At 48.9% G+C, this 13,559-nt stretch overlaps 1 protein-coding gene across 2 annotated transcripts in view; it reads left to right on the forward strand.

The window, feature by feature from the left end:
- Positions 1-12,091, forward strand: part of CCDC47 (coiled-coil domain containing 47) — a 45,480-nt gene extending 33,389 nt beyond the window's left edge. Inside the window, exon 13 of one of the 2 annotated variants that reach the window (XM_077315527.1) lies at positions 11,302-12,091. In XM_077315527.1, the coding sequence (XP_077171642.1) occupies positions 11,302-11,382 (81 nt within the window). In that variant the 3' untranslated portion in view covers positions 11,383-12,091. Of the gene's footprint in view, positions 1-6,833; positions 7,391-11,301 lie in introns of those variants that run through there. The other variant, XM_077315526.1, reaches the window with a different exon arrangement.
- Positions 12,092-13,559: the final 1,468 nt, after the last annotated feature.

Genomic DNA, 13,559 nt, shown 5'->3' on the forward strand with positions numbered 1-13,559 from the left:
GAGGGCGGGGAGAGGGAATCAGGGCCGGGCCGCACCCACGGGCGAGGCCCGCGGGTGTGGGTCGATCCGCGGGCGTGGCCCATGCGGCTGCGGTCCCCGCGGGCGCGGCCCGATGCCCTGCCGGTCCCCAGCCTCGTAAAGGTTGGGGACCACTGATCTAATCCTTCATACGAATACCCCAGGTTTCCCTGTAAGTTAATACTTACCTGCATATGTGCCATTCCCTTTAAAGCTGCAGTTCTCCTCTAATTGGTGAGAAACCTTTCCCAAATGCCCTCCAAAAAGTGCGCTGACTTCTTGTCAAGAACTCTTCAGCCTTCCTTTTAGAATAGTGTGGACAGGTATTATTCTAGGTTCTGTACCTTCTCCTCCAGGAGTGCTACTAACTTGCACTTGGTGCATATGTATTTAAAGTTACTCCGAGGTAAAATACACACATGCTACAGACAATGCAAGTCACAGCATCAGGTCCATTGCCAGCTACACTGCTTTGATCCATTGTGGGAAGAAGCAGACCCCTTCCGCAAACTCTGGAAGACTTACAGAGCCTTCTGGCTTGATCCACAATACAAGACTCCTTTATCTTTTGTAGTTTGGCATGCACCAAGAGCCTTTTATAGCACAAAGGCCCATCTAGCATAGGGTGGAGCCAGCACTTGGCCCCAGGCAAAACTGCCAACTAATGCAAATCAGCTAATGCAACATTGCCATCACCCACCACCAGGTAAGGAAAAGACAAAAAAAAAAAACCACTCAAACAGCCTCCACTCTCCTGAAACCTATATACCCTCACAAACTGTAAGAAAGAAATAAACTCTCACCAGTAGCTCCTGAGCTGGCACTTTCTCCTTCTCCCTGTCCAGCTACTTGTGCAGTATCTTGGGGTACTTGTAAAAAGGTAAAGGTAAAGGTATCCCCTGTGCAAGCACCGAGTCATATCTGACCCTTGGGGTGACGCCCTCTAGCGTTTTCATGGCAGACTCAATACGGGGTGGTTTGCCAGTGCCTTCCCCAGTCATGACCGTTTACCCCCCAGCAAGCTGGGTACTCATTTTACCGACCTCGGAAGGATGGAAGGCTGAGTCAACCTTGAGCCGGCTGCTGGGATTGAACTCCCAGCCTTATGGGCAAAGCTTTCAGACGGCTGCCTTACCACTCTGCGCCACAAGAGGCTCTGGGGTACTTGTAGACTAAACTAAATATGAGCAGACAGATGCAGTGGTAAAGAAGGCAAATGCAGACTTCGGCTGTATCAACAGAGGTATTACATCACAATCACACAATGTCATACTCCCACTGTATACCACATTGCCTAGACCCCATTGGTAGTAGTTCTGGAGGCTTCAGTTCAAAAAGGACATGGACAAAATTGTGAGGGTTCAGAGGAGAGTAGCAAGAGTGGAACTAAGCCCAGTGAGGAAAGCTTGAGAAGGGACATGATTGCTGTATTTAATTATTTGAAAGTTTGTCGCTTAGAAGATGTCAGGATTGTAGAATCTCTGTCATAAATTTAGCCTGAGTTCCTCCATGTCAGTTATATTGCTTGATGGGACCTGGCGCCTGCTAGCCCCGTCCTTGTAGTTTGTAAGCAATAAAATAGAATAGTGATGTTATTCTAACCTTATCTTGTTGTGGGCTCACGGGGTTGTTTGTACCTCTCTCAAGGATGGGAGTTTGGAATCCTGTTTTTGTTTCACATATGTCTTTTCTCACTAACCCCCCCCCCTTGGGAACTGTCAAGTTTTGGGCGGGAGAAATGTATTGATAAGCTGAGGCAAATCTGGCTTCGAGTCAGATTTGACTTTCAGTCCAATGCGTATAGTGCTAATCAATAAAACTATTTTCTTTTGAATAAGTTTTGTTGTGAGTTTCCTGTGCGTCTGACATCAAGTCAAATCTCACAACTCCTTTCACCTGCACAATGCAGGGCGAGGGACATACTTTTTCTGAGCAGGGAGAGGGCCTGGATTGGGACCTCTCCCAGGGCGACGGCGCGAGTGCCGGCCCGCACAGCTCGGGCATGATGCGGGCCATCTCGGGGACAACCCCGGGGCCCGAGGAATTTTTGGAACGACACGTCACCCAACGCAGGCGATTGTCTAGATACGACCGCCCTACTGGGGATGAGAAGTGGCCGGAGCACCTGGGACTGCCTAGCTACGCGCTGGAGCCTGTGGGTGAGACACAGGACTTGCAGTACAAGCTGGACAGGGTGACTAACTGGCTGCAGGATCTTTCGGGTCGGTTGGATCCGGAGGAGAAGCGCCGAACACAACGCCTGCTGAAGGAGGTGCTCGGTGGTGGTGTGCACGATACCAGCCAGCGAAGAGTGAGCGGTGGGCTTGCACTGCGGGAGCACGGCATGGCGGACACGCAAGCGGCAGCGGATGCTGAGGCGTTGGCCAGAGCCAGGGCGCAGCTGGAAATCGAGGCGGAGGCTGAGGCTCGAGCGAGAGCGCAGAGGGAACAAGAAGGCGAGGACGAGGAGCGAGAGGACGAAGGCGGCGCGGGCGGCGGCGGTGCCGGAGGGGACGGCGCGGACGGAGGCGAGGATGCGGCAGCGGCAGCAGCAGCAGCGGCGGCGGACGTTGCGGGAGCCGAGGCGGCGGCGGCAGCAGCGGCGCGCGAAGCGGCGCGAGCGGCGGCGCGAGCGGCAGAGGCGGCACGGGCAGCGGAACGAGCAAGAGCGGCGGCAGGGAGAGGACGAGGCATCGGCCGTGGTGCAAGACCCCCAGCGCCGGCCCCGGCACCAGCGGATTGGGGCCCGGGACGCCTGCCGGCCCACCTCCGGGGTGTGGAGATGCGGAGCACCTATAAATTCAAGGCTAAGTTTTCCGGAGACCCCTCCGACTTTCCTACGTTCCTGGTGCACCTCCAGGCCTACATGATGGAAATGGGGTTCACTTTCCAGGACGACGCGGAAAAAGTGCGTTTCGTGGGTCAAGCCCTAGAAGGCAAAGCAGCCAAATGGTTCGTGGACTTGTACCGCTACCACCCCCAAGCCATCCGTGACTACAACCATTTCATGAGAGCCCTGCGCCAGATGTACGTGGAACCGTTCGAACGAGAGACTGCGGAGAAAAAACTCAGGGCTCACCGGCAAGGAAAGTTGTCGGTGGTCGAGTACGCCAGAGAGTTTAAGGAGCTGGCTTCCTCGGTGCCGGACTGGACGGAGCCCCAACGCGTGCTGTCGTTTGTGGGGGGCCTCAATCCTACTCTGGCTGACAAATGCCTCCTCCTGGAAGACCCACTTACAGTCGACGGTTGGGTCCAATTGGCTGGGGAAATGGAAAACCGATTGGAGCGAGCTTCGATGGTGCAGGTTCTGGCAGGCAAAACCGTGGCGAAAACCTCCACCCCGGCGAAAACCAAGCCCCGAGCCAAGTTGGAGCCGTCTGAGCGCACACGGCGCATGGAAAAGGGGCTGTGCTTGGGTTGCGGCCAGGCGGGGCATTTTCTCGCACACTGCCCGACAAAGGCGGCAGCAACCCCGAGGGCCGCGAGCAGCGCCCCACCGAAAGCACAGCCTACTAAGAAAACCACTCCAAAGAAAAGTGCCAAGTCTCTCCTGGTGCCAGTGGCGACCGTGCCAGCAGTGGACGACTCGGAGGAGGGAAGCGGGCTGGAGGACGAGGATCAAGCCGAGGAGCAGTCGGGAAACGAGGACGGTCTGCTGTAAAGGCGCCCCGCCAGCAGGCCGCCAACAGGGGCAAAAGCGTGGTGAGTGATTCCCCCTTGCTACTCCTGCCTGCCAAGCTCTCCAACCCTAAGTCGGGGAAAACAGTGGGAGTCCGGTGTATCGTGGATTCGGGGTGCACCCAATCCCTAGTGAGCCCAGCACTGGCCGAGACTTTGGGGGTGGGAAAGGTGCCGCTGAGGGAACCCTTGCCAATCACCCAATTAGACGGGAAATGTGCTCCAGGAGGGGAGGCCACAGCGAAAACGCGCCCAATGGACTTGGACATAAAAAAACATTGGGAGCAAATCCAGCCTTTGGTAGCCCCTCATTCTGCCTTCCCTTGTGTGTTGGGGTTGGATTGGTTGAAGGAGCATGACCCCCTAGTGAAATGGAAAGAAGGGACTGTGGACTTTACCTCTCCCGCCTGCGGGCAGCACACCCGACCGCGGGACTCCCCGAGTACGGGGATTGTGGCCGCTCTAGGAGCAGGGGGGGCAGCGCTCCCTCCCGAGTATCGGGAATTTGCGGATGTGTTCGCGGAGGTCGAGTGCAACCAACTCCCCCCCCACCGTAAAACTGACTGTGCTATCGAATTGAAGAAGGGGGAGCCTCTCCCCAAAGCCAAACTTTATTCCATGAGCCCCCGGGAAATGGCGGAGCTTAGGGATTTTCTGGACAAGAACCTGGCGAGGGGTTTTATTAGACCGGCCACGTCTTCATTAGCGGCCCCGGTACTTTTTGTAAAAAAGAAGGACGGTTCGCTACGTTTGTGTACTGACTACCGTGGGTTGAACGCGGTCTCTACCTGCAATGCCTACCCGCTCCCCCTGATTAAAGACTTGTTGGGCCATTTGGGGAAGGCACGGATTTTTACAAAATTGGATTTGAGGGAAGCTTATTACCGAGTTCGGATCAAGAAGGGGCACGAATATTTAACGGCCTTTAATACCCCCCTGGGGCAGTTTGAGTACACCGTAATGCCGTTCGGCCTCGCCGGCGCTCCGGGCGTGTTCATGAATATGATTAATGAAATTATGCATGTTTTATTGTACCAGGGGGTGTTGGTTTATATTGATGATATTCTTGTGTACTCTGAGAATGTTGAGAGTCATGCTGATCTGGTCCGCGAAGTGCTCAAACGCTTGCGGAAGCACCAGTTGTTTGCTAAACTGTCCAAATGTGAGTTCCACCGCGATGCGGTGGAGTTTTTGGGGTTCCGTGTCTCCCAGGCTGGGATTGAAATGGATCCTGGTAAGGTGCGTGACTTACTGGCTTGGGAACCTCCCCGCACCAGGAGGCAACTGCAAAGTTTCTTAGGGTTCGCTAATTTTTACAGGACTTTCATCCCAAATTTCGCTAAAGTGGCGTTGCCCCTCACTGACTTGTTGAAAACCAAACAAGGGGGAAAAGCGGCGAGCCGCCCGGGGACGCCCCTTCTGTGGACTCCCCCCTGTCAAGACGCATTCGACAAACTAAAGTTGTTGTTCACGTCCGAACCAGTACTGGCCCATGCTGACCCTTCTAAGCAATTCACTGTGCAAGTAGACTCCTCGGACGTAGCAATGGGGGCCGTGATCCTCCAAGAGGGGGAGGACGGGAAGTTACACCCGCTGGCCTATCTGTCAAAGAAATTCTCGGGGGCAGAGCGAAATTGGGCAATTTGGGAAAAAGAGGCGGCTGCAGTAAAATTGGCCCTTTCCACCTGGAGGCATTGGCTAGAGGGGTCCGCAATCCCATTTGTTGTCTGGACGGATCATAAAAACCTCCAGGCACTCAAGCAGCCCCGTTCACTGTCCGCCAAGCAAATGAGGTGGGCGGAGTTTTTCGCCCGTTTCAACTTCTCTCTTAAGCATTTGCCGGGTAAAATGAACTTTTTGGCCGATGCATTATCACGCCTGCCCCAGTACAACAGCAAACGAGACCCATTGGTGGACACCGTTTTCACCCCCGCCCAACTAGGGATGGCCGCCGTGACGCGCAGCCACGTAAAGACTGTTCCGCCCATCCCAGGGGGCTGGGTCCAAAAGGAGATGTCACAAGATCCGGAGTTTGGCTCCCTCCGCCCTGATTTGACGGAGAAGGGGGGGCTCTTTTTTAAGGGTGAGAGACTCTTTGTTCCTGTTGCCGCCAGAGAAAAAGTTTTGAAACTGTGCCACGATGCAAAAACTGCTGGACATTTTGGTTTCGTGAAAACTCTACACCTGGTTAGGAGACAGTATTGGTGGCCGTCCATGCGCAAAGACGTTGAGAAATACGTACAGGGGTGCCCTGTTTGTGTCACCTCGAAACCGGTTGGGGGCAAGAAAAAGGGATTATTACAACCACAGCCCACCCCCTCCCGTCCATGGACAGATGTCACTATGGACTTTATTACGGACCTCCCTCCAAGCCATGGGCACACCGTTGTATGGGTGGTGGTGGATGCTTTTTCTAAACAGGCTCACTTCATTCCCTGCACGGGAGTGCCTTCAGCACCTAAATTAGCTTCTCTTTTTGTTGAACACGTGGTACGTCTGCACGGGATCCCGACACGTGTTCTGACGGATCGGGGCCCCCAGTTCGTTTCCAAGTTTTGGAGGGAACTCTTGAGACTATTAGGGGTGGAGCAAGCCCTCACTTCGGGTTATCATCCGGAATCAAATGGCCAGACCGAGAGGGTAAACCAAATCCTGGAACAGTATTTGCGTTGTTTTATCAATCACCAGCAGGACAATTGGGTCTCCTTATTGCCACTGGCTGAATTTGCCTACAACAATGGGGTTCATGCCTCAACAGGGGTATCGCCCTTTAAAGTAGTGTATGGAACTGATTTGGCAACAGCCCCCACCTGGGAACTCAGCTCCACGGAGGCTCCTGACATAAATAAATGGGCATCGACCATCAGTACAGGGTGGCCAGAAATTGTTGCTAGCCTCAAAGTGGCGAAACAGGCCTATAAAGCTCAAGCAGATAAGAAAAGAGTACCTGCACCTGATTGGAAAGTGGGAGACCTGGCCTATTTGTCTACAAAAAACCTGAGGTGCCAGCAGAAATCTAAGAAACTTGGCCCTAAATATGTGGGGCCCTTTAAAGTGGTAAAACTGATTAATCCTGTGACTGTTGAGTTAGCCTTACCAAAGACTTATAGGAATGTGCATCCGGTTTTTCATTCCAGCCTGCTGCGAAGAGCTCCGGCCCCAGACGAGTGGCACCCTCCTCCAGACCAGCCTGTGCCAATTTACATCGACAAAGACACCCACTATGAAGTCAACCAGATTTTAGACTCTCGTTTGCACAAGGGTCGCCTTCAATATCTGATTGAGTGGAAAGATTTCCCCTCGGGGGACAAGGAGTGGGTGGAGGCGGGGAATGTGAAAGCACCTCGCCTTCTCCGGGCTTTCCATCGAGCATTTCCTGATTGTCCTCGCCCGGTTGATGCCGGCTAGATGGAGGAGTGAAGTTAGTTTTAATGCGGAGGGATGTCAGGATTGTAGAATCTCTGTCATAAATTTAGCCTGAGTTCCTCCATGTCAGTTATATTGCTTGATGGGACCTGGCGCCTGCTAGCCCCGTCCTTGTAGTTTGTAAGCAATAAAATAGAATAGTGATGTTATTCTAACCTTATCTTGTTGTGGGCTCACGGGGTTGTTTGTACCTCTCTCAAGGATGGGAGTTTGGAATCCTGTTTTTGTTTCACATATGTCTTTTCTCACTAACCCCCCCCCCTTGGGAACTGTCAAGTTTTGGGCGGGAGAAATGTATTGATAAGCTGAGGCAAATCTGGCTTCGAGTCAGATTTGACTTTCAGTCCAATGCGTATAGTGCTAATCAATAAAACTATTTTCTTTTGAATAAGTTTTGTTGTGAGTTTCCTGTGCGTCTGACAGAAGAGGGCAGGGAAAGGTTCTTGTTGGCAGCAGAGGATAGGAGCTGTAATAATGGGTTTAAACTACATGGAGAACAATATTGGCTAGAAATGATTTTTTCCCCACAGAGTAGTTCTGCAGTAGAATTGACTTCCTAAGGAGGTGGTGAGCTCCACTTCACTGACAGTCTTCAAGCAGTGGCTGGACACATACTTATCCTGGATGTTTTAGGCTGATCCTGCATTGACCAGGGGGTTGGACTAGATGCCCTGTATGGCACCTTCCAAGTCTATGATTTTATCATTTTATGACCACCACGGGGTATCTGTGCATCCTTTGCATATATTGGCTTGGGTGAGAAAACAGTGTCCACAATTGGGTTGTTCTGGTTTTAGTGTTGATGAGGATAGGACAGTGCATCCAGCTTCTCTGGGAAATGTTTCTCTGTTCTGTTTCTGTGTGAATAGGAAACTAGAGGGAAAACTATGCCCAATGAGACCATTTGGCAGTTAGTTTGTGTGGCTGCTTGAGGTCTTGGAGATTTTTTTGATCAGTCCAAACCTTGAATGGGGCAGCCCCCCCCCCCATCGAACCGTGAAGTGGTCAGGGCCAGCTTTATTGCAGCCATCTCCTTCTCCCCAATTATCCAGTTCCTTTTTGTATCATCAGACTTTCTCAGAAGGTACAGACAAAGTTCAGCCACTCTCAGAATCCGTTTGTAGCATAATGGCACCCATTGCCACATTCTTTCAGTCCATAGACCACAAATTGTTTGGCCTCGTTCATGCGGTGGAGAATGGGTTCTGTGTTGGAGCCACTTGAGATCTCCAAAGGTCTCTGGCATTCCACCAACTATGTACCCCCCAACCATTTGTCTCCCCCCTCCCTTCTTGGTGTTCAGCAGATCCGTCAAGGGGAGGGCTACTCAAGCAGAATTGACTAGGAAGTCTCAATAAAAGTTAGCAATCTGGGGGAACTTTACAGCTTTCTCTGTGTCTTGGAAGGTTTCTACCCCAATATGTCCCTTACTTTGGCTGGATCCATTTCCAGCCCACAGGGGGAGATGCGGTAGCCCAAGAAATTGAGCTGGTCCTTGTGAAACTTGCACTTTGGAAACCTCATCTAAAAGTTGATTCTCCCAGAGGCATATTATCATCTCACCATCTGAACATGCTCTTCCAGGGTCCCCGAATTATCATAATCAAAATATACTTCATTGAAGAAGAGGTTGTGCAGGACCTCTTTAATCAGGTTCATGAACACCCTGGGTGTATTGTTAAACCTGAATGGCATCACCAAGTACTTGAATTGTTCCTGAGGGTATTAAAGGTGGTTTTCAATTCATTCTCTCTTGAATCATATAATATGCTTGTCTCAGGTCCACTATATAAGCACCTTCCTCATCCCTAGGTGCCTTAACAAGTCCTTGATGAGAAGAAGGAGATGGGCGTTCATGGAGATGTCATTCAGCCCCCTGTAATCCATACACAAGCATAGCATCCCAGTCTTCTTTTTGGTTAACAGAATGGGTGCGGCCATGCTAGAAGTGGTTGGGTGAAGGTTTTTATCAATAAATGTGCAAAGCTCAGTTATTTCTCTGAAGCTCATGGAGCATAGTTGTGTCTTGGGTAGGCACTCACCCTTCTTTAACACTATGGTACAGTCTGTTCTACAGTGGGGGGATAGTTGGCCACTGTCCTTCTCTTCAAATACGTCACATATGTTCAAGTATTCCTGGGGAGGGGGTCTGAACTCGCTTCCACTACCCTACCCTGGGACTGTCAGCCAACGACTTCCAGGAAGGCACCCACACAGCGCACTTGGCTTATGTCTGAATTGAAGGTGCCGCCATACTTGGTCATGTACACAGCTACTTACACAATAAAGGATAGCTTCTCAGCTGATGATACTGGACTCACTGCTTCCATGCAATTTGTGGCACTGCTTGCAGTGGGACAGCCAGGCCCCCCACCTGTGTCGAACCTCCTGGCTGCACTGCATTCCCAAGTTGCATCCACACTACCAGTTGCAGTGGTGATGATGGCTGCACCTGCTGCTGCTGTTGGTCGACTGGTGAAGCTTGCAAGCAGAGAACCAGAGTATGGACCAGAACCTTCAGGTCCTCCAGCTCCCATTGGAGGAACTGCACTTTGCAGTATGGAATGCCATGGAAATGCCACACTGGCTCATCCCAGGCACTGCTTTCATTATAGGTGGGGAATGTCAAGTAAAATCGTTATTTCGCCGGGCCACTGTCCTGGGATCCATGCGGGCATGCTTTGTCTGAGACACTCATAAGATGTTTTAAGTGGACACCAATGTAAAGGCTACCTTTTGGCGAAACAAACTGTTCTGCAGAGTCCAGGGTATTTAGAGCTTGGGCAGGACCCATTTATATTCCACTGCTTTTTGACATCCCAATATTCATTGCCTTCCTACCAATGAATAGTGGAAAGAAAATTCTTCCACAGCATGTTTCTGTTGCTCTTGTATAGAAAACTGTCCCAAAACACAACAATTTCCAAATACTAATAGTAACAGCCTCATCAGCCAGCTCTTTTCAGGTGACCTGGATAGTCTCCTCTGCATATTGATAAGCCGTTGTCATGTTTTTGCTATTTGGAAAGTTTATTTTGAGTTATAACTTTTTGACTGGCTTTGGATACAGTAGGAATCCTCATGGGAATTGTATTTTTAGCCCTACGTTCTTCATCTCTAGATGCCAGGTTTAACCTGGCACTGAACCAAAGGAGGTGCGCCTGGCCTTGACCAGGGCCTTTTTGGTCCTGGCCCCAACCAGGTGGAATGAGCTCCTGGAAGAGTTGAGTTCCTGCAGGAACTTTTCCACTAGATATTTTGTTGAGGCTAGAGGGATTAAGATCTATGGGCCTCTCCTCATTACAGCTGGAACAGCTAGGTGACTCCCTGTTTATCCCCCGAGGCATGGGTTGGGGAGGGGGATTAGATTTGCTGCCACTGATGATGTTTTAAGGGATAGGGATTTTATGGTTTTATTGTGGGGATCTTACTTGTAACCCACTATCAGCCAGCCAGTCTGGGAGGAGCAGATAATAAATGAAATAATAAGTAAATAATAAATGTGATTCTTTCTAATGAACAGAAGAAACCATTCCCTAAAATGAGTATACTCGCTAGGGGAGAAAATGCCATTTGGATTACCCACACCTTCTGTTTCTCTTACCCACACCTTCTGTTACCCACACCTTCTGTTTACACTTTCTACTGTAGGATGATGTACTTGTCTGGAAGGGCCCTCGATCTGCTCATAAGAACATAAGTCCTCTGCTGGATCAGACCATTGGTCTGTCTAGTCCGGTATCTTGCCTCATATAGTGTCTAACCAGTTCTTCTGGAGGGCTAACCCTGATATTGCCTCCTGGCTCTGGAATTCAGAGGTTGGGTGCCTCTAAACGACCGTTTACGCATTGGGAATTTCACAGCCCCAGCTCCCATGCAGGAGCACAAATCGGGGGTAGATGAGGCACACCAGGCCAAATGCTCCCCCATGTGGGTGCAGAAAGAGGTGGGGCAACCTGCCACAATTAAAACTCCAGCCTGCAGCCCGGCATGAAACCTCCAGTGTGTAAACGGTCGACATGGAGGATTCTCTCAGAAACCACGGTTAGTAGCCACTGATTCTCAATGAATCTATCATGCTCATCAGTAGGCTTCCTTTCCTGGATGGGGGGTGTCTCAATTTTATTCTATAGAGTGCAGAATCAGATGATAACATACAGTTTGTTGTCTTTGCAACAGGAAGCTGCTTTGCGACGGGAACAGAAGAAACTTGAGAAGAAGCAAATGAAGATGAAGCAGATCAAAGTGAAAGCCATGTAGGGTTGGGGGGAAAGCTGCAGGAAACCCCGTTCTTAGTGCCAACCATAAAATTTCAGTTTGCTGCATACAGAAGAGCTAATTATGTCTGTGATCTTAACAATTGCCCATTGAGAACTGCATTTGACATACTATTCAGTCACATATAGGATAATATTTGGAAGTATTTTCTGTGAATGTGTCCGTGTGGAAAGCTTATTGGAACTGGTTACCTTGGAGCTTTTTCTGGATCAGTCATAGGGTTATGTCTGGAAGTGGGTAACCAGTTCTCACGTAGCATTTGCATTATATATGCACTGGACTGCTTCAGAAAGTAATCTTACAAACACCAAAACTACCCTTCAGTTGGCAGCACATGAGAGATCCTTTGCATCAGCACTTCCAACTGCTGGGTTAAAGGCCTGGTAACTGTTTCAGTCCCTTTTTGTGTTAGTGGGAGTACCAATAAATATTTTTCAGGATTGCAGCCAGTGTTCTGGTTTTATGTAATAGGCAGATATGTGTGTATATATAGAGAGAACTTTGCAGTTCTATGCTGCTGGATTATTTCACGACCCACTACACATTTTGGATTATACTGCAGAAATGTCTGATAGTCCTTAGTTTGGTCTACTATTTGTTTCTTTTTTCTTCTAGTGTGTACCCGCAATGTATACGCACTTTGATTCTGTTTTGAGGATTGGGGGCAAAATAAAGAATTACAGTAGTCTGATATACGTTTCACAGTAGAAAAGTGATCTACTCTTTTCATTATCATTGCAACAATTTCTTGATGCTAATTTATATTAAGGCCTGACCTGGATTGCCCAGGCTAGTAAGAATTCAGAAGCTAAACAGAATCAGCACTGGCTAGTATTTAAATCAAGGGTTGCTATGCAGAGGCAGGCAGTGGCAAATCACCTCTGAACATCTCAACCATACAGGATCACCATAAGTCGGAAGCAACTTGATGGCACTTTCCACCACCAACTTAGATTAAACTCAAACACATTATGTAGATAGTTCAGGTTTTGGGGGTTAAGAGCTTCAGTTTTCAAACTGTGTAGCTTGGTAACTGCATCTTTATCCTGCTCTTCCCCCAGGAAACTTTTAGCAGGGTACATAGTGCAATTGTGGATATAATCCAGAATAGTTCCCAGGAACTATCCTGCTAAAAGTTGTTTGAAGCAAACAGATTGAAAATCTATTGGTGGATTACTAATCCCAAGTACTGTGATTTGACTGCACATTGGATAGGTGTTTCTATTAAGTCTCCAAGATCTGAACCTACAAATATATGGATTGGAATATAAGCAATAGGAAATGATGGGTGCAAAGAAATTTGTCTGCTGGTAAATATAGTTTTCTTGAAAAGTTGAAAAAGTATAAAAGAATGTGATTCCAAATGTTAAATTGCCTTGATGCAGCATTGTGGCCATATCAGTGTGCATGTACTGCTTTTGCCCTTTATGAAGGATGCCACACAAAAATCTGTGTGGGGCCTGGCATGTAATTCCATATGTGTTCCTGCAACCACGGAATGTAATGTCCAGGTAGGCTTTGTGCACCTGGTTTCTGCCCATGGCTCTACTGTACATGTTTCCCCACATGAACAGCATGTGCTGATTCTGGGTCAGCATGTACATGTGTGGTTTCTTTCCTTCTAGGGCATTCAACAGCTTTCTCTAGATTTTGGTATGTTTTTCCCCCCTAAATGTGTCCTATTTTAATTGTTCTTGGTGTAGGCTGTGTAACATTTAGATCCTGTTTAAAGGGATGTATTTTTTGTACCTATAGATTACTCATTTTTGGGGAGTTTGTGTATGCTAGCGAAAACTGGTCAACTGTCATTTATGCCTTTCATTGTCTTGTAGAATTGTTGCATTTTATAAATGCTTGAGGGCATTTGATCATTGTATGTCATGGGCCTTCCTTTGGCAGAGGGTTTTATGAGAAGAAAGTGGAAGGTTAATTATTTTAATCTTAATATATTTTCTTGATAGTATTTTTATCTGCAAATATCTTCGACCCAATAACATTAAGCTGCTCTTTAGCATGTGCTAAATTCTTTTTGTCAAGAGCATGAAAATGCACCATAGTTTTTAAAAACCCTAAACCTGGATAACAGTCCAATTTAGTAATTTTTATATCGTCATTTATGGTACTCTGGAGCAAAAAAAAAACAAAAAAATCGCAATCCT

This window comes from Paroedura picta, chromosome 16, assembly GCF_049243985.1.
Source record: "Paroedura picta isolate Pp20150507F chromosome 16, Ppicta_v3.0, whole genome shotgun sequence".
Classification (NCBI taxonomy): domain Eukaryota; kingdom Metazoa; phylum Chordata; class Lepidosauria; order Squamata; family Gekkonidae; genus Paroedura; species Paroedura picta.